Source organism: Apis laboriosa, unplaced genomic scaffold (assembly GCF_014066325.1).
Source record: "Apis laboriosa isolate Shangri-la unplaced genomic scaffold, ASM1406632v1 scaffold11_cov152, whole genome shotgun sequence".
Lineage (NCBI taxonomy): Eukaryota > Metazoa > Arthropoda > Insecta > Hymenoptera > Apidae > Apis > Apis laboriosa.
This window is the reverse complement of record NW_025221020.1, coordinates 2,054,029-2,077,772: the sequence shown is the minus strand read 5'-3', so window position 1 is coordinate 2,077,772 and position 23,744 is coordinate 2,054,029. Positions and strand designations below refer to the sequence as shown.

Genomic DNA, 23,744 nt, shown 5'->3' with positions numbered 1-23,744 from the left:
TGTCTCATCTCTTTTCTTCATCTCTCTCTCTCTCTCTCTCTTCGTTCGATTTATAATGAATGAACCGAATACGAGGTCAGTTTCTAAAATTCAAAATAACGAACGGTGCAAAAGGTATTCGAGGAGGAGGCGTAATTTGTAGCAAGTAAACGGCGGATAAAATAAAACGGCGGAATTTTATAAATTTCAAGCAAGTTTCTAGTTGAACAAACAATCGGGCAATAACTTGGAACGGATAGTTTTGCGGTTGGACGCGGATCGATCTTTTCCACGAGATCGTAATAAGATTTTCACTACGTGATACTACGTGAAACGTTGAGTCGTATTCCACGCGAAAGAACAGAAAAAAAAAAGATATTCATATCATGATGATAAATTTAGAGGATTATCGAGTACGGCGCGGATGGAATTGCTGGAAACTTTCTTTCTGGAACCGTCTAATTAAATGCTGAACCATTGTTGCGCTTGGTATTCATAACCCGCGATAAACACGTCTGACCGCGCACGGGCGGAATCTACTGAGAGGATCTTTTCTCGTGCAGGGGGCCAACACTCTCCACGTCTCGTCTGTTCTTTTTTCTATATATATATATCTATTCATTATTCGTGCCGCGTTTCGCAAAAATAGAGAAGCGCGAACGATTAAAGAGAGATCAAATTATCGGTGAACGAAAAATCGAGATGTTGTATCTAAAATGTAAAAAAAGAGATTTCAACATAGGTCGTCGTATATAATAAGATGCAGAAAGCGAAAGAAAACTAGTTTTATTTTAATCAATAACGGGAGAGAAAACGAAAAACGATTCGTTTCGAACGGTGCGAAATATTTACATTGGGAATAGCGACACGTGCCGAGCCGTTTTTTCGCATGACATAATTCGCGTAAATATTCATCATCTGGCCCTGAATCGAAGATAAATCTTTCTTTCTCCGTTTTGTAACGGAAGATTCGGAAAAAATTCAATTCGTATCGGCCGCGTTTATTCGTATTATTCATCGAGTGATCGAACGATTCGATAAAGAGAAAGATAGAAGAAAGATACGGTCGACAAGACGCGGATGACACTTCCGACTCGTCGTGGATGTTCACGGTCGATGCGGAGGATCTTGCACCGATCCGAGCAACGCTTGGGGACGACCCCTTCTTAAGGATCGCGGCGCGTAAAGAAAGAGAAACGGAGAGGTCGGAGAGCGAAGTGTAGCGTGGTGGTAGCGCCAGTCCCCTCCTTCTAATAAAAGCCGCTCACTAAGCTCCGTTACACAGACAGTCACAGAAAAGTCGAGGAGAGCAGGAGCCGCGGAGAGCTCCTTTTCCATTTTCTTCAACTCAGGTTCAAAAGTTCTGTCGTGTCGTTTGCGAATCGCGTGGTGTGGTGAGTTTTTCCCTTCGGAACGTGAGATTCGTCGATGATGTCGTGAACTCTTTTTTTGTTCTCTCTCTCTCTCTCTCTCTCTCTTTCTTCTTCTTGTTTCCTCTCTCTCTTCGTTTCGATGTTCACTCGAAATGCGAAATACCACTCCACGTGACGGCCTGACGTGTTCGAGGAAATTATCGAGCAGTTTGAAGATTCAACAGTTTGAAGATAAAAAAAAAAAAAGAGAAAAGGAAAAGAAATCGGATTGAAATATCTTCGTCCCTCGTGAAAAATTAATCGAAGCAATTCTAAGTCGAAACGCTCGATAATTTCTCAGGTGCACGAAAAAAAACTTTTCGCCAGAGTGAAAATATTGAAGTGAAGTGATCGTAACAATATACGTATATATATATATGAGAGAGGGAAAGAGAGAGATAATCGAAACTCGACTTTCCAGATTGAGGAAAATACGTATATTTCCATTGAACCGTGACAATCTCGCGAAACGCACGTGTCTCTGCTCCGCGTTTTGCCTCGTCATTCCAGCTTTCCTGCCTGCGTTGTTCGTACATTTTATTCGATTAGAAGTATCGATAAGTAAAAGTTTCGTCGACGAAAATTAATTAACGAAATTTGCCAATATCCGACCTCGAGTGCGCATCGTTACACCATCGGGTACGACACGATATGCGTGCTGAATCTATATTATCCTCTATGTGTGGCCACCATTGTATTCGCCGTTGCAATTATAAATTGAACCGAGCGACACTTGCATTATAATTTTCAATTTATCGCGCAACGAATATCACGGAGAAGTTGAGACACGGGTGTGATAATAATAAGAAAAAAAATATTTCCTATAATAAATTATTATTATTTGTCCGTTCAAACGAGTTTAAAGTTAAAGTTAAGAAAAGCAGAGATTCGATCGTTTCCTCGATCGATCTCGAATTCGACGTGACGAGACCGTCGCGTCGCGAGACCATCTTTCGACAAGAATCTGAGATTGCCGGCGGCGTTCCACGACTTTCATTCGGTCGAAAGTGATAGTTTCGAGGCTGGATACGAGAAAGGAGAGCTATCGCTCCCTCCTCCACGATATAGATGTATACTCCTTCGCCTTCTCATCGCGTTTCTTCGCAATCCTTTCCGCATCGATTATTTACAAATTCTTCCAATGAATTTAACACATGTCGCGCCTTTTTTTTTTATCCTCTAAACTGCGCTCCTTTCTTTTCGCAGATACGCAAAAAAAGAAGAAGAAGAAAAAGGAAAAAGAGACGAACGAAGATGAAGATCATCGTGATTTTGGCAACAGCCATGTGCATGGGCTCGGTCATCGCGTATCCACATTCCGAGGAGCAGATTAAATCCGAGGTAAGTCGGCCGGTGTCGACGAACACCTGTCCATCTTGGAAACTTTGGAATTTGTACGTCTCCTCGCCGTGGGCGATATAATAATCTTGACATTGCGGACGCGATCTCGATATAGCTGAATATTCTCGAGGAATGTTGTAATCTCTCTCGAACTTGGCGGCGATCGATCGATAATAACTTAATAGAAAAAAATTCCACGATTATTCGATCCTCCTCCCGTTTCGAAAATTCAATTCCTCTTCGTTTTCTATCCGCTCTCGGCCGAAAGGTGACGTAAATCGTGATCGACAAAAACAATCGGCTTACGACTTCGGCTTTCTCTGTGTCACTGGGCCAACAACATCTCGATCGATTATTACTCTCCCCTTACTTACTTCCTCATTTATTTATAAATATTCGATATAAAATATTTATATCCGTATAGGTGCCACATTTCCTCGAGTACAAAAAAAAAAATGTTCAGAAAACAACTCTGAAGAAGAACTGCGTTTTTTTCTCTGAGAAAAATTCGCGAGATCGATGAAGCGATTTCTCGATTTTTCGAAAATCTTGGGCTTCCCTTGGGACGTCCCAAGATCGTTGGAGAATCGATGTTTCACTTTCGATGGAGCCTTTCTTTCACTCGGATGAGTGCTACGACCTCGCGCCAGTAATCCGGCGCTTCTGAGATACTCGATCCTCTCTCGTCGCCACGTGTAATCCTCGTACACACGCACGCACACACACGCACGCCGTGTGTTTGATTTTCATTTACAACATCCGACGATGACTCGCACCGCCGATGCAAGTTTTATCGCCACTGGGTTTGAACGACCTTCGGATGGAGCATCGTAAGATGCATGTGCAAACGTTTTAATTAATTTGATCGTGACATTGTCCGGAGAACTAATATTGACAAAAGAGGGAAATTCCTTCGTTATCATCGCTTAAATAACGCCGATGCTAATCGATCGTTTTTTTTTTTTTTTTCAAACGAGCGGAAAAATAACGCGAAAAATCTTCTAAGTTTTGATGGATTCTTGGAAGAATCGTTACTTCGTTTTATTTTTTTTTTTTTTTCAATCTCAAATATGCAGTGTATGCATATATACATATACAGTGTATGTACATATACATATACACACAGATGCGCGCGTACACATATACGTCAGAAAATCGGGAAAGCGATTCTCGTGTGGAATGATTTTTTTTTTTTTAAATGGGAAAGGTTAGGCAGGCGCGAGTGGGAGGGCGAAGCCGTTCGGTTCTAGGAACGGCGAAGCGTACGACGAAAAGTCGGAACGGCTCTCCTCTTCTTCGAGCCGCTCGACACTTTCACTGGCCGCGAACACTTACAGGGTTACACCGGACACTTTCTTCGCTCGATCGATGCCCAATGGAAAGCGTATGTGCACGCGCTCACGTGCACGCGCGTGTTTCTGCCTCCTCCATCTCCTCCAGTGGTTCCCAAACTCCTATTCCGTCCAATGGATATTTTTCCATTAAATATCCTGACGGCTGAACGGGAACGCAGTTAAAGATTCACGGTTAAAAGGAATCGCGAATTTCGAGATCTTTGCGCCGAATTTCGGAGATTTCGATGCCGGCGCGGACGCGATCCAACGTATCGTGCCTCGCATTCCAACTTAGCTCCTCTGGGTCGTTTTTCTGGAAACCTTGTTGTTCCAACTCGTTCCTCGAGAAGGGAAGAGATAAATAAATAAAAAGTAGGTAAATCGTTCAGGATGATTTACTTTGCGAGAGGAGATTACGATGAGCGTAAAAACTAGTTGCGAATGTAGATAACAGCCGGGGACGAATATCGTAACAGCTCGGACGTGAGCGTTGTATATAGGGGAAAGTGAACCACGGTAACCAGGTTGAGCAACTTTTGAGTACGATGACCGTCCTAGTGGCAGAATAGCTTAATTAATTTATCGAATATATTTATTGCAAAACGCATGGGCAAGTTCACTCCGTGAGACGCCATAGACGTGCGAGAGAAAGAATAAAGAAGAAAGAAAGAATGACAAAGTACAGCGTAGAATTTCCTACAATTCCGCGAATTCCTACATAACAATAATAAATAACAAACGCAATCGGGTTGTACCCGATTCGAGAGTTGTAACGACCGTTTCGGTCGAGCATTGGACGATCGTTTTCCTCCCCGCTATATATGAAATTTCGCTACACGAAATTATACGAGAGGAGAAAAGAATTACGCGTGTTACCACGATTTCCTACAATATATATATAACGCGAATTCATATAGCGCGTAATCGTAAACAAACGTAATGTAACCACTATGTAACGTATAATCGCGATGATTGGAAAATTGTAAGCGATGCAAACAAATGCGTAACATCGGCTCGTCAAACTTCGGTGCGTAATTTTCCTTTTCACGACCGATTTCGTGCGCTCGCATGCTTCCATCAATTTTCTAAACCACGCTCGGCCCGTTAAAACGATCGGCACGCGCGTTGATTTCGCGCGATGACGAAAATTGGTGTGTACAGAGCACAAGAGAACTCCAAGTTTATGCCTCTCCTGTACGCATCATTGTTCTTATTGGCGATCGTTGCGCAACCCGACGTGTCTCTTGCACGAGTTTTTTCGACGATACGCCCACGATTTCTCGTGACGGAAGAGGAAGAACGTTGTAATTGCACATGAGGGTGTGGAAACGAGGTTTGCAGGGGCAGAAAGGAAAGAAGGGAAAAAACTTTTTTCAGGCACTCAATCGATTGATGCTGATCGAAGCCGACGACAAGGACGCCCTAAGGAGCAAACGGACGATCGGTATCCTGCGTGAAGTGTTCCCCGAAATTTCTCAGGTGAGCCGCTGCTGACAACAAAAACGAAATCCTGCAGACGGCCAGGACCTTATCGATAAAACTCGATAAAAAGCAAAATTCACCCCACCCCTCACCGCCACCCCCTTCACCCGTAGACGAGGGCCGTTATCTCCATCGAATTCGATCCGACGATTGCATTATATTTCGAGAGCCGTCGATTTCGAGGCAGGAGACAAGGACCTTGAACGCCCCGTGTTGCGAATTGAGAGATTATATCGTCGAACGAAAACGTTTCATTAGTAGACTCCCCTTAGCGTCGGTTTAAAGCCGAGGAGAAATTGTTCGCGAGTGAATCGGCATTCCTCCCAAGAAAGTTAGTCGCACGTTTGATTCACGATTCACGATGAGAGTTTCCTCGTTTCCCGTGCGTTTCTGTTTCTGCCGATTGCGCAACCAACGCGCGTTTATTTATATTCAATTACCTCTCCCCTTCCCCCTCCGTGAATCGAGATTACCGTGATCGATTAAAGACCGAAAGTTGTTCCATCGAAAACGACGGGTTCGAGCCGCGTATCGAATTTCCACCGGATAAGAAAAAGCGGAGGAAAAATCGATTTACAATTATCTCGCCTGATATCTCTCATCGTCGATTTTCGAAAAAGAAAAAAAATAAATAAATAAATAAACACGACGCGTTGCGACCATTCATCGATCCTATCATCGATCATCGAACGAATATCTTGGAAAACGATCTTTAACGGACGACGTAACTCGACGACGATTAACGATCAAAAAAAAAAAAAAAAAAAAAAAAAAAAAAAAAAAAAAAAAAAAAAGAAAAACCGATAATGATCGAGAAACGACGACGAGTTAATAAACGAGAGGAAGGGTCGACGAGACGGGCCACGGAGCTAAGAGGTATTGTTTTCTAGATGATCGAACAAAAGGTGAACTCGATTGTCGCGGAATTCATCCGAATATTCGGGCCGATCCTTCTCCAATCAGCTCTCGGGAATAGACAGAAGGCAGGAGGAGGCTCGTCGAGCGAGAGTTTGATGGCGAGGCCGGAATCGCCGTTCAAAGACGACGACAATAATAACTTCGTCTCGACCAGCAATGACGGTTCGAAAGTGTCGATATCGTTGCCGACGTTTCCGCCTGACGAGGACGAGGTGGCGGCGAGCGGATCAACCACGATCGGGTCAACCACGATCGGTAGCGGCCAGGATGGGGCCAACACGGTCGTGTGACCAACTTGCGGCGGACAGATCGGTAACACGTTGGAGGTCAATGAAAACCTGACAGAGCGAAGAATAAGAATCCCGGCAAGGACGATCACCGCGCAATCAGGACTGCTGCGGGCAAATCTGTCTTGTTATCTCGTTCACAACCACCACCACCACCATCACCACCACCACCACCACCACCACTACCACGTTCTCCGCTATGTTTGCTCTAACCGTTTGTGCGTTTCTCTATGTGTGCGTTTCACGTGTGTGAATATAATTAGTACCGTTTTCTATTGTACCAGCTTCGCTATCTCTATGTGTTCAGCACGATATCTCTGTCACCAGTTTGTCATCATACTCTCTTCCTCGCTCGATTTTTTTTCGTCTTTCTCTCTTTCTCTCTTTTTCTCTCTTCGTTCTTCGAGATTAATCAATTCTCTCGCCTCCTTATTATTATTTCTTTTCTTTTTCTTCTCGATCGATCATCGAAATCGGTTCACTTTCTCCATCTCGACATACCGATACCGATACTCGTCAATTAAATTCTTCTCGTTGCGTCTCTCCCTCCCTACCCCCTCCCCCGATCTTCCAATCTTTCACAGGAATCAAGAAGAGGAGAGAAAAGATAATTTACCTAGAATTTGTTACGAATATAATTCGCAATCACGATTCCACCATCAAAGTCACTCTTCCACTTACGTTCTCTTCTTCCTCTTCCTCTTCCTCTTCTTCTTCTTCTTCTTCTTCTTCTCTTCTTCCTCTCTCTCTCTCGCCTCTTGCCGAGTACTTGTAGTGAAACTTGTTAAAAGTCACAATCGATGCGCGTCCCGATCACGAGACATCGCGAGTACGCGCGTCTCACGCTTCGTCGCCTCACGAGTAAAAAAGAAAGCAATAATATCTTTTTTCTCTCTTGCTCGATCGTCATCGAGCCCGATACTCCAAACGAACGAACTCCAATCCATTTCGATATCGCCCGTATTGCGAATAATATTGTTGTTCGAACACGTCGTAGCGTGACAAGGGGAATGCAATGAAAGGTGGAATCGTCGAGTTCGATGACGATCGACCGACCGATTTTTTGAGAGGCGCTCGCTCTCTCGAGAGATCGACGAATTGAAATCTTCTCCGCTCTCTGTTTTCCGGCAGGACGTGAACCCGGAAACGGAGGACAGGGCGAACGAGGTGCAACAGGCGGCCGAGTCGCAGAAGAACGAGGTCAAAGTGCAGTTCGCGGACGAGGAGGGTGGGGCGGACGCTGTCGCGCCTTTGACGCCTCTCGACGAGGTGGGGAGCGAGGACGACGAGAACAGGAACAAAAGGTTCCTTTCCAGCCTCGGCGGGTTGAGCGGTTCCGGATCAAGCGGGGCGGGATCAGGCAACTTCCTCTTCGACATACTAAGGGTAAGTTGTAAGCACGATCCTCGCGTGTCATCCATTTTTCCCATTTCTTTTTTTTTTTTTTTTTTTTCAATCGATGATAAATGTAAAACGAGGCGAATTCGAGATTCAGGATGATTCATTCGATTGCGACATAGATATAAAATGGCGATCGATCAATTTGCAATTGAATAGTGCGAGTTGCAAAAAGAAAAGGAAAAAATCGGTTAATCGGTTTGTTTTCTTTTATATAGATTATATATGTGGATATAAGGGGGGGGAAAGATGGCGATTGATAAAAATAGTCGATGTAAGAAAAAGAAAAAAAAAAGATTACACGTTGGAATAAATAGTCGATAATGCGAGCGAGATACGAATCGGATAGTTAGTTTAATATTCAAGTAAGAGGCGAATAGGGGGACACCGGCAAGGGCGCCTGCTCTACCTAGCGCATACTAGGTGAAAGTCTACCGACCGAATTGCCTGGTTGTATCGTGGCTGGTTACTATTCCAAGGTTCCTGACCTAGGCACAACCCGGCCTCGTGGATGAGCGACAAGATCGTAGCGTCCTCGATAGATGAAAGGAAAAAGAAAAAAAGAAAAAAAAAAAAGTGAGAGAAAAAACGAGAAATAGATGCATCGTCTCAGGATGTGCGCGGTAAGAGAGAAACCCGTGACTTTATTTTCCGTGCCGCGATTATGTTCGAGGATTAATTGCGAAATTGTTCGGTGATCGGTATCGCGTAAACGATTATTAGTTTTTTTTTCTATTTTCGACGTTACGACGTTTTTTTCGAATTCCAATTAAACGAGATTTTTTTTTTTCCTCCAACTGATCAACTGGGGGGGAAAATTGCGAATTCTTATCTTATCTATCACGTGTTCTCTGTGCCAATTACCATTGTCCACGTACGCCAGGAAAACCTACGTGATCATGAATAACACGCTCGAAACTAGTCGATAGATCGACCTCCTTTTACGGAGTCGAAAAATTGCCGTTCGTTTCCTTGAAATCTTAGCCACGAAAGATTATCGGATTGAAACGTTTTCACGTCCAACGCAACCTCTGTTCTAGATCCTTTCCTAGATCTCACGAAAAGAATCTCATCTCCAAAAAAAAAAAAAAAAAAAGAAAAAAGATACCTATGGATCCGAATATATAAACATAAATACACGTTCGATTAAGAAACAATTGATACGAAGAAAAAAAGAAAGAAAGAAAATAAAGATGGTCGAAAACTGGTCCAGTCGCTAAAGAACAATTTCAGCCGCTTTACAGGATCTCCGTGTTCGTCAACGATCGAGAGTATGATGTGGAAGCGGAAGGGGCAAAAACGCGGCAATCGCGAACGAACGAACGAACGAACGAACGAACGAATTAAAGAAAGAAAGAAAAGAAAAGAACGACTAAACAGGCTGTTCTCCCAAGGAACGGATCAGTAAACGAAAGTGTGTCTGTTCTCTTCCGTTTAGCAAGCGGCCGACGGGGCGGCAAGAGCGGCGGGCACGGTGTACCGCGTGGTGGCAGGTACGCAGAGCCTAGGGCTCGGTTTAAGCGCTTCACGGGACTTGGGCCCGGTTCCCCAAGGTGCCGCCCCTGCTGCCGCTAGTTCCTCGACCACGGCGGGATCCTCGACCAGCGCACCGGCCGCGTCAGGAGCCGGCAACCTACCACCGGTACGCCAATCCTTCCGAGCAGAACCGAACGGACACTGCCGAGACTACACTTCTCTTACTCTCTCTTACTCTCTATTTATCTACACTCGGTGTCTCTTTCTATTCGTATATATATATATATATATTCTCTCACTCACACTCGCTTGTCCACTCGGTGAAGGGATTTCTTACTTAACGAATTTTCGATCGAACAGAAGCATGGCTCGGTTACTTTTACACTTATCGTCTATTTAAATTCTCGAGACGCTTTCCTTTCCATTGACGATAAGTCTCTCGGTTGAGGGATCTTTATCAGGGAGATGCATCCGTGATTTGAGAAACGAGAAACTTTTTTTTAGAAGAAAAGAGAATTTATATTTTTTCGAGTAATTATATTATATCGTATTTCGGAGGAAATACTTTGCACGTCTGTAAATAACGCAATCCTATATCGGCATGCCATGTATTCTTCGCACGTGACTAACGATTACCTGTTGCTCGTTCCACGTCATCTCGCCTATTTGTTTGTTCTTCGTCTTCCGTTTACCTAACCTCTTGAACGTGTAACTCGCATGCTCTCTCTCTCTCTCTATCTCTCTCTCTCTTTACTCCCCACTGGCTTCTCTTCTCCGTTTCTCTACTTATCCCGCTTGCCTTGTGATCGTGCATGAATTGTGCGCCACCATTTAATCGATCTTATTAAGTTGTATATTAGTATAGAAGAAGGCTGGTGCACGGTTCGTTTCATTTCTGTAGTGTAAGCTAGATCTCGTTAGATGCGATGCATCGTCGTTGTCACTAACCAATCCCTGTGTTTACACTTATCCCTATGTTATTCCTGTATTTCGAACGACTGAAAGAATATTTATAGAGAATTTTCGAGAAATATTAAATATATATTTAAAAAAGATACTTTCAGTTGTTCGAACGTGATGTATATGCGACATATGTTTTCCCTAACTAACACTAGCAATCCTCTATATAAGCGATATCGATCTTTCGTTCCTTTCGCGGCTTCCTCCTTCCCTCCCTCCCTTCCTTCCTCCCTTCCTTCCTCCCTTCCACCCGGCCAACGGTCCCGACGCGACACCGACAAACCAGCTAAAGACTAAAGACTTTCGGCGAAGCAACCGGCTGATGGACGACTCGTCGGAGTTTCAGGCCAGCCATTCATCGATTGCCGATTCTCTCGTTGTTGTTATTGTTGTTGTTGTTGTTGTTGTTGTTGTTGTGATCTCGAACTCTCGTACTCCATCATTGCACAAATATCACGTTGTACATATGTATCGTTACATAAGCCTCCGTTAAGCCATAATTTCGTCGAACCAAAGGGCAAAGAGGAAAGAGCCGCAGCCAGACGAGTCCGCCACGCGAGTTTTCCTCACCTTTCTCGTTCTTCCATTCCCCTTACAACTCACGTCGCCGCGAGGATGCGTTTTCCCCGGCGAGATTCTCGCACCTCGGTCGAGTCGTCTGGCCGACTCGCTCGTCTACACGCGAACGATTCTTGGTAGCAAATTGATGACGCACGGTGCGTGACGCGCGCGTTTCCCTCGATCGAAGGCAGCGTGTAAGGGTAAGTAAATAGTACGTCGATCGGGCGTGCGTCACGCTGTAAATTATCACCGTAATCTTTATTCTCTCTCTCTCTCTATCTCTCTCTTTCTCTCTCTGTCTCTCTGGGCCCTGGGTGAAACCTACTGTATCATATTCAATGCACCTGTGTAGGCTGTCCATATCGATCTCGATCGTTGCTCGGAATTATCACTATAATAAAAGACGTAATCGTTTGAATTACGTTTAATAAACGAGCGTATGGACATCCTATCGAGGTGAGCGAAAAAAACGCCACGAAATAACGTCACGAGCCACGAAGAAGGAGCGCACGTAAGGATCGGTAGCAGTAAATGGATAATGTAACGAGCAATGTAACGTAGGAAGGTCAGGATGATTATTATACGAGCACCGTAGTAGTCGAATAGACTGGACGTGCTGGAGCCGCTGCAATTACACGCCAACTGTCTTTCCATTTTTCTTTTTTTTTTTTTTTCTCTTTTTTTTTCGAACGATTCTCGTCTGTCGTTCGTCCTCTCTCCGCGAGAATGATCTCGCTTATTTGGAATTCGTTCGAATTAAAATTGGGTGGCGCTATTTGCAGGTGGTAGCCGGAAGCGGAAGTCGTCTGGATTCTTCGTCGGGTGGCGAGAGCGGGGAACCCGATGGGGTTCACGAGGCGGTCCCGGGGCCGGTTACCAGGCTCTTCGTCATCGCCAACAGAGGAATCGCCAATCTTATACAGGATCTCATTCTTGTGAGTAATCTTTCTCTTATGGTTTATTATATATATATATATACGTGATATAATTGATCGTTTTCGAATAGGGACGATCTTTCTTCTCTCCGTGGAATATAGATTCAATCGAAGCGCTGATGAAGATAAATGATACGATAATTTGAATTTCTTATTATTGTGTTAATTAATAATTTGAATATTTAAATCTCTTAAATATTGATTTAATAAATCAGATATCGTTGAAGCTATCGGATAATAAAGATAAATGATGCATCGAGGAGATTTTTTGTTACTATATCTATTTACGGGAAGAAACGTGAATGATAACTCGACGATTAGATATCGAAATTTACGATTGCGAGATCAACGAAGCGAGAAATTTTCCGCGCGAAAAAGAGTCGATCGAAACGATTGTAGATAGGCGGAACGAATGTGCACGATTTTCCGGTCGATCATCGATGCTCGATGTTCAGATTCGCTTCTCGATCCTATTTTTTGAAGGAAGAAATCTGTTTTTAACTTGTCTTTCTTTTTTTTTTAGTAAAAACTTAGTCCGTTTTTACGTAATCGATTTTTTTCGAAAGTGAAACCACGTTGATATTAAGAAAAGAATTATTTTTTTTCCTTTCGTTTACATAAACAGGACGTTGGCAATTTTCTATGAATAAATGAACGTGGAACGTAGACACGAGCGATTAGAATCATCATTCCAGATGATGCACGTAAGAAGATTGATGCATCCTGATTTTTTAGATACCGTAATAATATAAATATCGTAATGATAATCAAAAAAGAAAAAAAAAAAAAAATTAATCATTTCCATCTCTATCTCGGAATTCACACGATTAATTTGTGATGAAATTGATATCTTGATCGGCCTAATCGATTAAATTAATAATTACGATCGAATTACGATTTTTATTAAAAATTTCCTAGAAAACAGATATATTTTAAATTTCGCGTGGACCAAAATTTTCGCGTGGAAAAAGACGAAAGTCGCGCAAAAAGCGTGGCGTGTTGTCGTTCTAGATACAAAACCGGCCGATTACGTAAGGACCCCCGTCAGAATCGATGGAAAGCAAAAAATGTAAGCGACTTTCTCTATGAAACAGCTCGTCCATTTGCCGCCTAACTTATGCAAGCTGCCATAGCAAGCTGACACGCGATATGACCAGACACGATCGCTTCCTCGATCTTCGACGGATGATTCGACCTTCGAAACAATTGCCTCGTTATACGTACGTACATAGGTTTCGACGTCATCGTGGCGAAACTTTTCGAAACTATTTCTTATTTCCCTGGTTAATTCTTGCCTAGAATATCTATCGATTGATAGAATTTCGAAATAGGCAACGCTGTTTGGCAAAATTTTCAAACTCATGAATTATACAACAATCGTCCGTCTTGCTCCAGATATCATAACGCGTTGACATGCCACGTACGTATATATATATATATATATATATATATATATATATATATATATATATGTATAAATAGACCGATCGACGCTCAAACGTTCCGCTCGCGAATCACGTTTCACTCTCGAGCGCTGTGAATTCACAACGAAAGCGAAACCGATCGGCTAAAGAACCAACCAACAAGCCGGCAACTATTCAATACAGGCCATTGATCGCCATTGATCTCGTCTAATTCTCCGCCGCCGGAGAATTGCAGGGGGAAATCGATTCATTCATATGTATTAGGACCAATTAATCGATCGGTCGTGTTACTCTGATTGAGAGTAAGGAGAAACTCGACTCGTGCACGATATTTTTTCCACGAGTGTTCCATTTGGGATCCGTGCTGGGAAGAAAGTGGAAGCCGAAAAACGAACGCGCTATCCGGTTACGATGTTATTCCGCGTTTTATCGTTTTTCCACTACTCGTAATTGACGGTGGTCCACGTCTCTTTATTTCATTGAAGCGAGAGGCTCGCACCGCGAGAAAACCAGAGAAAGCAACGCAGCGTGAACGCAACGTAGAGAGAGAGAGAGGGAGAGCAGCGATGAATTTATCACGACGGAGCTCGTACGTTAAGTTGTTAAAGTTAATCGCGCTTGTTATATGCCATCTTCGTCGAGCGTGCTCGCCGGCGAGAAACATTCGTTCGAAAGCGTTCACGCTTCGCGCAACGCGTGGAATCTGTCTGCTTTCCGTAAAACTTCGTTACGAGGCTCGAGTCTCGAGCCGACCTCGCAAGTTGGGAGCGCAAGGATCCCGATGATCGAGCCGGCCCTAAACAGATCGATAATCGTTTCTTGCGCTCGTCACGGTGAAACCGTGATCGGGTAAAAAGTGTCGAAAGCGTCTCCTCGAAAGCGTTGCGAACGTTCCTGTCCTTGGAGCGCGGAAATGGCGCGATCTCTAATATATAAAATAGCGCGGATAATTCGAGAATATCGAATTAATTTTCCCTAGGAATCGTTTCGAATCAAGATCGAAGAGGCGGGGTATTTTTCTTCGAGATTTTATTAACTCGAAAAAAGAGAAATCTATTTCCTCAAGTTTCAACGTAAAACTTCAAATGTTCAAATGTTCGAAGAGAGATGCGACACCGTAATCCAAAATTGTGTTTCGTCTTTGTTTTCAGCGCCTGGCAGCGACGAGCGAACGCATCGTCAACTTCAAGGCAAGACTGATCACTTCCATCATTTAGGGGATAAACGCGCGATGGGATATCAAAGCGTAAGGAAAAAAGGAAAAGTGCCCGATGATCGAAAAATCGCTTGGGAACCACGCGAAGATCCATTCCTGGGCCGTGATTGTCGAGCAAGGAGCACGGGTACGACGTTGGCAACGCGAGCAACCGCGTTGCCCCCTTGTCCCCGAGATCCAAATCCGCCTCGTCGTCGATTCTATCGAATTCTCTTTGTTCCGTTAAATAATTTAACCTCGCGTCCTCCACTTCCACGTCCACGCGGCGGCATCCATCTTTGTTCTTCGACTCTCGTGCTTCGCTTCCCTACTTCGTTTCCCTACTCTCGTTTCCTACTTCTCGTCCTCCAATATCTCTCTCTCTCTCTCTCTCTCTCTCTTTTTTGATACTTTTTCTTTTTTTTTTTGTTTTATGCGTAGTTACATAGATTACTTTCTTATTTAGTTTGTGGTTACTTACGTAGCGGTTAGGAAGTTTACACCTCGCGAGATTCATTTCGCTCGAACTTTCGTCGAAACGGTGTTCTTCTTTCCTTTCTTTCCTTTCTTTCTTTCCTTTTCAATACGCGTTCGAATTTTGTAATTTTTTTGCCGCGATACTTGAAATCTGAAGATCGGTCGATCGTGATATAATATTTTCGTTCGATTTTGCGATAAAGAATTGACGCAAATTCGAGTAAAATCTCGCTTGGTCCAATGTATATAGCTATGTTCTTGGTATTCGCAACTGTGCCAATCATTGTTTCTTTCCTCCCGATCGATGTACACGTATAAGAAAGGGCTGCCAACCCGCTGCGGTGATTGCGGTTACCATCTACTAAACTAAACAGATTCTCCCTATTATTATTGTACAGAATTATTAGTTTGAAATTCATTCGACCATTTGAATCGTCGCGTACGAGATGGAACGATATCGATATCTTTTATCTCGGAGAATAAGGCGAGACAAGAAAGATGGTCATCCTCGAACGATACATAAAAAAGTGTGTCGATCTTCGAAATTCGACGTGCTATTTCTTTTATTGTAAATCGTCTCTCTCTGTTACTTCGTAGTGTAAATAAACAAATACAAATTGTCGTAAAATTTAAATATTCTTTCCACCACTCCTGTCAATTTCAAAAGTGTATTCTAACACTTCTCTTTTCCTTATTCCTTATATAATCGAATACAAATGTAAACGAATACGCGTATCGACATCAATTGTATCATCATCAATATTTGATTCACTTTGATTACTTAACAAAACTTAGCAAAAATATTCGATATTCGAGAAACTTCTTATCAAACGTCTTACGCTTCATCATCAAAGCGGAATATTTGGCAAAGATATTTGAACTATCGTAAAAGTATCGTTGAATACCACGCCACTATTCATTACGTCATTTCATTAATCGAGAAAATTTCCCTTCTCGCCAAACGATTGTCCTCGTAGATCCACTTCGATCATCCTTTTTCTCTTCTTCTCCCTCTCTCTTTTTTTTTTTTTTCTTTCTTCTTTTCATTAATGCTCATCACGAATCCTCACTGCACGTCAATTCCGTCGACAAAGTATCCTCCTTCGAAGATTCCGTGGCTTCCTCCTCGAAGACGAAAATTTCGTCCTCGCAGGAAGCCCACCGGTGTAGCTAGGGTGGCGATATCAACAGTGGTTGCTCCTCGGGCAAACCGACGTAAACTGGATCCCCTACTCGCACGACGCCGTTGGAATTCCTCAATCCAAGGTGAATTCCAAGTACTGGACTCTCGCCGACCAACGGACGAATAATTGGATCCATTATTTGTCTGTAACTGTAGAAAATCGGTGTAATCAATCGGGAATAGAATATAGAATGTTAAATTTCGTAATAAATGAAAAGAAAGCTAGCTTAAGAGTATTATCATCGTTCAATGACCAGCGAACCTTTTCAGAGTTTTCAACGGCTCCACTTTTGGATTTTTTGTTCCTGTCTCCGGATCTACAGTGGTAAAGATACATCTGGTGCATGGCATGACAGTTTTGAAGATCACATCACCGATCTTCACCCAGCCCCAGGTATCCTCTTCGTACGCGGTTGCACCTTTGATCACGAAGTTAGGACGAAATTGTTCCGGGTTGACCGGCTTCTCTAATCGGGTGTTCAGGTCTGTTACCGATGCTTCGTTTATCAAGCAGTAGCTGGTAGCATCTGGATACGCGCCCTGTTCGATTATTTAGATCATAATATATACATTTCTCTTAATTTAATTAATTAATTAATTGTAACTCGATCGATAAAACTTACAGTGTCGTCGGGTGTCAGCAACCACTGTTTATTGCTCTTCCTGATCTCTCTCGTTGGATAATCCAGTGGATAATACACCAATCTGAATCCGGTATCTTCCTGGAGGAGAAATCGGGACAACCATCTGGCAGCCTCCTCGCCGCAATCACAGGCGGATACAGGTTGACCCCAAACTGCTACGCGAAACCCTTTCCCTTGGATTCGAGACAAATCGATGGAGAAGGATATCATTCCAGGTGCCGAGAGCGTGAGAATCGTTCCGGAAACTTTAGGTATAACCTTCGAATCATAAGAAATTTCACTCCTTTGATTTCGTTTTAATTTAAAAAAAAAACGAGAATGATTTTCCAAATTTTCCAAATAGAAATGCCAAAATTTTCAAACGGAAATGCCAAAAGTTGTCAAGATGAAAGTCGTGTATTCGACACGGTGAAAAAGACACGGCGTGGAATCAGAGCAGAAACAAGAGTTGCCGAACAAAAGGCGAATATGCGATACTTAAATTAATTACACTCGCGTCCAACTTCTTCGACGATTAATTTTCCTCCAATTTTCACGACGATAAAACAGCTCGTTAATCCCGATTATAAAAGTTCCGTGCTTCCTAAATCGATCGTTCGAGAAGCAAATGAGAGGAAGCTCAAACCAAATTGATGGTGTTCGAGATTGTGTAAACGAGGAGGCTTAACGATTCGTGAAGGATACGTTCGAGATAGAAAATATAGTGCGTGATTATCGCGCATCGATCTTATAAATCCATTCACCGGCTTTCGCAACGATTCTTACTCGAGATTCTTTTCCTTCTTTTTAAAAAGCTTCTTCGCGGGCGATACGCTCAGTCAGATTATAATCTAATAGTAACTCGTTATCCGATATCATTTGCTACACGAAATAATGCTACTTGAAATAATTATACTTGCACCGTTATCGTTTTCATCGCGTGCCAAGATAAGAATTACTTATTCTCAAAATCTATTTAATCTTTTATTTTTTACAAACTTTCGAGAACAAATCCTTTCGAGAAACTCGATACTTTTTCTCTCCGAAGGGAATCGCTTTCTCTTACCTGGACCATTTTCGGATTCTGCCTGCCGGTGACGAAGTGTCCGTTCAAGTCGATGACCATCAACGTACGATCCCTTAGCCAGCCAGATTTCAGGCCAAGCTTCGTGCACTCCATCGTGTTCATTCGAACAGGGCCGAGCGACTTGATCGGATACACGATCAGGTCGCTCAACTCGCCGACCTTTCGCCATTGCGAGGGTGGCTTCTCCTTCTGCTTTTTGGACCACCACCACCACCAAAGGAAGACGACCACGGTTCCGGCCCCGACAACGGCCGCAGACACGTACGTGAGCCGAGTTCTGTCTGTTTCACGAAACGTTCACCGATTAATTATCCACGGTCAAGTGACCATGCAAAACGTTCCGTTGTGAAATTGTTGTTGTGGCTCGCGATCCAACGTTCAGATAACAACGTTGATAAAGCGCTACCACCAAAATTTTAATTTAAAGCTAGATATTTTTTGTTATTTGTTTTAACCTGAAATTGTTGCAATTATCGAGTTAGACGATTATTCTAGATTTTTCTTTATTTTTCTTCATGTCTGTATCTCTAGATCTTATGTATTATTAATATTATATCTTATTAATTTTACGTTTCAGAGAACGTATTCCGGGGAAAGGAGGCAAGGAGAGAAGTTATTTGCGGAAAAAAAACAAATAAAGAAATATCCACCGAGGATATTCTCATTTCTGATGAAGTATCTTTCGTCGCTACTTAAATCTGTCTCAATCAATGTGAAATTTTTTTTGCACCTGTGTAAAATTCATCCAATAAATAGGCATCTATAATAGGCGCTGTCAGACATTTATTTTTCAAGCAATATATGGAATCCGGAATTGCAAATCATTTAAGACACAATTATTAATTCGCGATGTGAACGAGGCATCTTTTTTTCAATGGAATCTCCCGTGTGTATCGCCGTTCTATATTTGCATCTTATACGATTTCGAAAAATTGGCTCCAAGCGATACAAATTCGAACAACGATTAACGGTATTCGAACGAATGGAATACCGGCATCCTTCTCGGCCAGCTTGGAACAAATAAAATGTAAATTGTTGAAATTGACATCCATTCGTCCGTGAGAAAATTGGAACGGAACGTAACGGAATATCACGGTTGACCAGGAGTACGTTAGACGTGTTGCATAATTTGTTGAATGATGTTGAAAAAAAAAAAATCTTATCGAAGGTCTTTTAAAAATGAATACTCGAAGAATGTCGTGCTTTTATTTTTTTCTTATCGTTCTTGATAATTATTGTAAAAATATTCTCGATCATCGAGATTTTCATTAGAGGATATTTTGTGTCGAATGTTAATTTAAGAATAACACGAAGAATATACAATTATCCGGATTATTTCCGATTTGTGATAATCGTGCGAAGTGAATAAATACACTTATCTTATACCTTCGTTTTATCTATATATTTTATACATATATAATGATATTTAACGATTAAATCCTCGTTAACTCGATCAATTATCTTTTATGCAATTCATGGCATCTATATGTATTGTGGATATATTTCGTATATATCGATTTGCTGTTTTGGAGTATTTTGCACGAGGCATGAAAATCGAATACAGGGAGACAACGGACCCTGAAATCAATACCAAGGGCGTTGCTTCCCAACGCACAACTGGATGTAGAAATATATAAAGGCGATTTTAAATTTTGAAGATTGAATATTATTAATGCTTTCTGGAAGAAATTATATCACGTAAATTCGTAAATATTTGCTATGCACGACGAAGATATAAGCTTATCTATCGTAGATGATATAAAAACTATAGATAGTCTGCATTAAAAAATCAAAACAGAATAATAAATCATAAAAAAATTTGAATCATATAAAAATTTTTCCTTCAAATTTTATATCATATATATCGTGGCTTTTATCGTTTTTTTTTTTTTTAGAATGGTCCACAATTATCAAAATCGAGGAAGAAAAAAAATTTGAGTTTATAAATATACTTATAAATATATTATAATTAAACATCCATAAATTTTAGCTAATTGAATTTCAAAAAAAAAATGTAACATATTGAATTTATTTCGATCAATATATTTTTGACATAATGAAATCAATATCTGTGGAAGATTCTAAGACTCGTAAAAATGAAATTATTAGTGTATGATAAATTATAATTATATAAAACAATTTACTATAAATAATATATTTACCCATTATCATTGCCAATATTACAGGAGTCACAGAAGGAAGGGTAGAGCAGCGACAATCGTTGATAACAATCACGAGAGACCTGAAGATGGTTTAGTCTCTACCGGTCGACTGACGAAGTGAAGTACTGAAACTGACTAGGTTTCAGTATGCACGCACTTGCGTCTCTTTCTCGCATCAAAAACACCGTTATGCCGTTATATATCCACGCTTACTCCTTTGCTTCCTCTCTACCTCATTGTAGTAAGAACATCGGTGTACTGATCACCACGCGACCACGTGTGGACTGTGCGCAGTTGAGAAAATTAGAAAACTGGTACATTGTTATTGACATGCGCTTCTTGGGCCAATCACGCGCCGTTTTCAAGCTTTCTGAATATTTGCATTCTATTTCCACATTTTGGAGCGAAATTCAAACTAGATATAAAAAGGATAAAAAATAATATAAAATATTAGCAAAAATCCTAATCAAATTTATAATGAGATAACTATGTTTTGAAGTAATTTCTTTTTATAAATATTTTTATTGGTTGTAATTGTTCATAGAAATAAAAATTTATATAAAAATGCGAATTATAAATTATAAATAAGAGAAAAGTTAAGTTTCTAAAAATATTTAATGTAATAGTGTAATAGTGTAATATAAGTATAAGAGTATAATTTCTTTCATTGTTTTAGGCGTTTTTTTAACAATTTAATTAGAAAACATATTTTGAAAAAGATGTTTTAAAATATACTTTTAAATTTCTAAATTTAAAAGAATTCCTAATTTTCTTAAACATTTTTAAGAAAATATAATATTAAATTATTTAAACTAATCTTTATAAACAGATAATATTTAAAAACAGATGAAAAAAAATCGATGACGTTTTTTAAAATACCCGCCACAAGTAGTGCGCATGCTAGCAGACCAATACATTTTTAGTAGTAATCAACTGTCATGTGTCACAGATAGACTGACGTTGTTGATGCATCATAGAACAGTTCGTATGAGTTAATTGTTCGTTCATCCATTGCTGTTACTCATAAATACTACTTTAAAAGTGAGAACAATAGTTACTTCAAGGCTAATATTGAAAAAGTGCACGATCGTGTTTCTATTCGCGCTATCCAAGTGATCGAGGTAGGTCACGAAAATAAACAATTGTTGATTTTGTCAATTTCAAATGTTGGTCATTGTAAAGTTATTTTATTTTTAATGTATGCCAATGGCATTCTTTGAATATAAACGTTGTTTATAAAAAATTTATAAAGAACTTTTACGAAGAAGGAACTTTTTTATAGGTTAGAAATTATGACGTCTTATTTTGGAAATATAGGATTGTTATTTTTTATTGTTTTCTTTTCGAAAATTTCATAATTTTTGATTTTCTGAAATTTTAATAATTTTTTTTTTTTATATATTATATATATCTTGTATGAATCGATATAGCAAAATCTTCTGTAAACTGTAATGTTTTCAGTATTACTCAGCATGATAATAGATAAGAAAATTTTGTTCCAAACAAAATTTTATCATTTTTTCGTCAAATTTTTGTGGGTAAAAGATTTAATATTCGTTAATGCTTAAAAATAAATAGACTATAAATTAAAATTAATAACAACTTATTTCTTGTTCCAGTATTCATCATGCCAATTTTATATAGCGTGGTGGCTCGAGGAACAACAATATTAGCAAAATATGCTTCGTGTACTGGAAACTTTGATGAAGTAACAGAGAACATTCTGACAAAAATTCCACCTCAAAATGACAAACTTACGTATTCACAAGGACAGTATTTATTCCATTATATCTGTGAAAATAACATTATTTATATGTGTACGACAGATGCTGTAAGTAATCAAAGATATATGTATACGTATATATGTATATATATGTACATTAAAAAAATATTTATCATACAATTCATCGGTTACTGCTTTTATTTACAATTACCGCTTTTATTTCAGGATTTCCAAAGATCCAGAGCATTTTTGTATCTTGCAGAAATGAAAGGAAGATTTTTAGCTGCTTATGGTCAAGATGCGCAAACTGCAGTTCCATATGCAATGAATACAGATTTTGCCAGAACTTTAGCCAGTACAATGGTAAGAAAAGTAACATACATTTTAAATTACATTTTGCCATATATACATATATATATCTTTTATTTAGAAACATTACAACGAATCCAATCAAGAGATCGACGTATTAGCTAATGCTCTTGGCGATCTAGACGAATTAAAGGACATAATGAGCAAAAATATTGATAATGTTGCGATGCGGGGAGAACGGTTAGAATTACTTGTAAACAAGACTGAAAATTTAACTGCCAACGTAAGTTATTAAAATTTAAAAGTTATAAAAATTATAGTTTTCGTGAATACGAATAAATAATCATTTCGTGGTATTTTTAGTCGGTTACGTTTAGGAAAACAAGTAGGAATTTGGCACGCTCCTTATTTTGGAAAAATGTTAAAATCTACGTTATAGTTGCTGCCATTTTAATTGTGAGTAAATACAAGTTAATTGAAATGTAAAATATTTTTTCGAATGCAATATAAATAATTTTATAAATCCCGTAGGTTGTCGTATACGTTATTGTATCGATATCTTGTGGAGGTTTGGCTTGGCCAAAATGCGTTGGAAATTAATTTATTTTTGTAATATTCAGACACGAAAATTGTGTCTTTAAATTGTGATAAGAATTTAATCGAAGCCAATTTGCGAAAAAATACACATACAATGTATATTTTACTTTTTAGTTTATGCTAAGTTGAAAAGAAACTAAAAAATATCGTTTAATTCTACGGCTTTAACAAGATAAAAGTTATGTAAAAAAAGTAATATTAGAAAATGTATAAATATAAATAAGTGTAATCCTTCTAATATTTTTATTATCTTACCAAAAAAGTATAAACACCGTTGATATTTCTCGAATGACAAATGTAATTTTAACATCACTCGTATATCTACGAATAAACTCTGTAAAAAAAAAAAAAAAAAATAAAAAAAAATAAAAATAAATAAATGGAAAAAGAAATAAATAAAATGATACCAGTATTTATTGCGTTTCCAAAGTCATACTCGATGGTGCAACAAGTGAAGGTCACGCGCAACACTCGTATTTCTTCCTTTATACAAGTTTATTGCGTTCAACTTGAGATTAAATCATCGAATGTGGAAATATTTCATCTTTACTCCGAACGAAATTACACGAAAATTTATCGAATATTCAGTCTCTTTCACACCATTAAACGCATTACATTTTTTTCACGCGGGAGTCGGAAAACAGCGCACTCGGTATACTGTTTTGTCGAGTCTAGCGCATGCTCCAATACATATTTATTTCTCCAATGTGACTAGTGTGAACAAACCCCTGCGCATATTTTCAATCTCTCGATCCTTAAAATTTCCATCAAAAATCGTTTTAAACGCTTTCGAATTACAAACTAACAAGAGAAAACTAACGCATCCTAAAATTTGCGCGTTCCTAAAAATATACAACTTTATCGATAAAACAATAAAATCT

General features: G+C 40.0%; 4 protein-coding genes and 1 long non-coding RNA gene across 8 annotated transcripts in view; 3 read left to right on the top strand and 2 right to left on the bottom strand.

Moving 5' to 3' along the window:
* The window catches only part of LOC122717001, a 109,209-nt gene that overhangs the window by 30,092 nt on the left and 55,373 nt on the right, over positions 1 to 23,744 (bottom strand). The gene's annotated exons all lie outside the window — the stretch shown is intronic.
* On the top strand, positions 1,207 to 15,807 carry LOC122717027. 2 transcript variants are annotated; one of them, XM_043940700.1, is made up of 7 exons: positions 1,207 to 1,373; positions 2,598 to 2,732; positions 5,444 to 5,545; positions 7,885 to 8,139; positions 9,590 to 9,793; positions 11,931 to 12,083; positions 14,659 to 15,807. In XM_043940700.1, exons 2-7 carry the CDS (start codon positions 2,646 to 2,648, stop codon positions 14,722 to 14,724), a joined length of 867 nt encoding a protein of 288 aa, XP_043796635.1. In that variant the 5' UTR covers positions 1,207 to 1,373; positions 2,598 to 2,645; the 3' UTR covers positions 14,725 to 15,807. The 2 variants fall into 2 exon arrangements, with proteins under 2 accessions (XP_043796635.1, XP_043796625.1); XM_043940690.1 differs by lacking the exon at positions 9,590 to 9,793 and having other exon boundaries at positions 1,229 to 1,373.
* On the bottom strand, positions 15,718 to 23,501 carry LOC122716989 (mitochondrial amidoxime-reducing component 1). Of its 2 annotated transcripts, XM_043940606.1 has the most exons (7): positions 23,271 to 23,501; positions 23,119 to 23,197; positions 20,235 to 20,649; positions 18,052 to 18,353; positions 16,986 to 17,264; positions 16,625 to 16,902; positions 15,718 to 16,512 (listed from the first exon to the last, which is right to left on the bottom strand). In XM_043940606.1, exons 3-7 carry the CDS (start codon positions 20,242 to 20,244, stop codon positions 16,350 to 16,352), a joined length of 1,032 nt encoding a protein of 343 aa, XP_043796541.1. In that variant the 5' UTR covers positions 20,245 to 20,649; positions 23,119 to 23,197; positions 23,271 to 23,501; the 3' UTR covers positions 15,718 to 16,349. The 2 variants fall into 2 exon arrangements, with proteins under 2 accessions (XP_043796541.1, XP_043796549.1); XM_043940614.1 differs by lacking the exon at positions 23,119 to 23,197.
* Positions 18,197 to 19,455, top strand: LOC122717034. Its single transcript, XR_006347135.1, has 2 exons — positions 18,197 to 18,333; positions 18,650 to 19,455. It is a non-coding gene; the product is annotated as an uncharacterized LOC122717034 (long non-coding RNA).
* Positions 21,185 to 23,264, top strand: LOC122717019 (vesicle-associated membrane protein 7). 2 transcript variants are annotated; one of them, XM_043940667.1, is made up of 6 exons: positions 21,185 to 21,355; positions 21,854 to 22,065; positions 22,183 to 22,320; positions 22,388 to 22,549; positions 22,630 to 22,722; positions 22,798 to 23,264. In XM_043940667.1, the coding sequence occupies exons 2-6, from the start codon at positions 21,862 to 21,864 to the stop codon at positions 22,864 to 22,866; spliced, it is 666 nt and encodes a 221-aa protein (XP_043796602.1). In that variant the 5' UTR covers positions 21,185 to 21,355; positions 21,854 to 21,861; the 3' UTR covers positions 22,867 to 23,264. The 2 variants fall into 2 exon arrangements, with proteins under 2 accessions (XP_043796602.1, XP_043796611.1); XM_043940676.1 differs by lacking the exon at positions 21,185 to 21,355 and adding an exon at positions 21,365 to 21,516.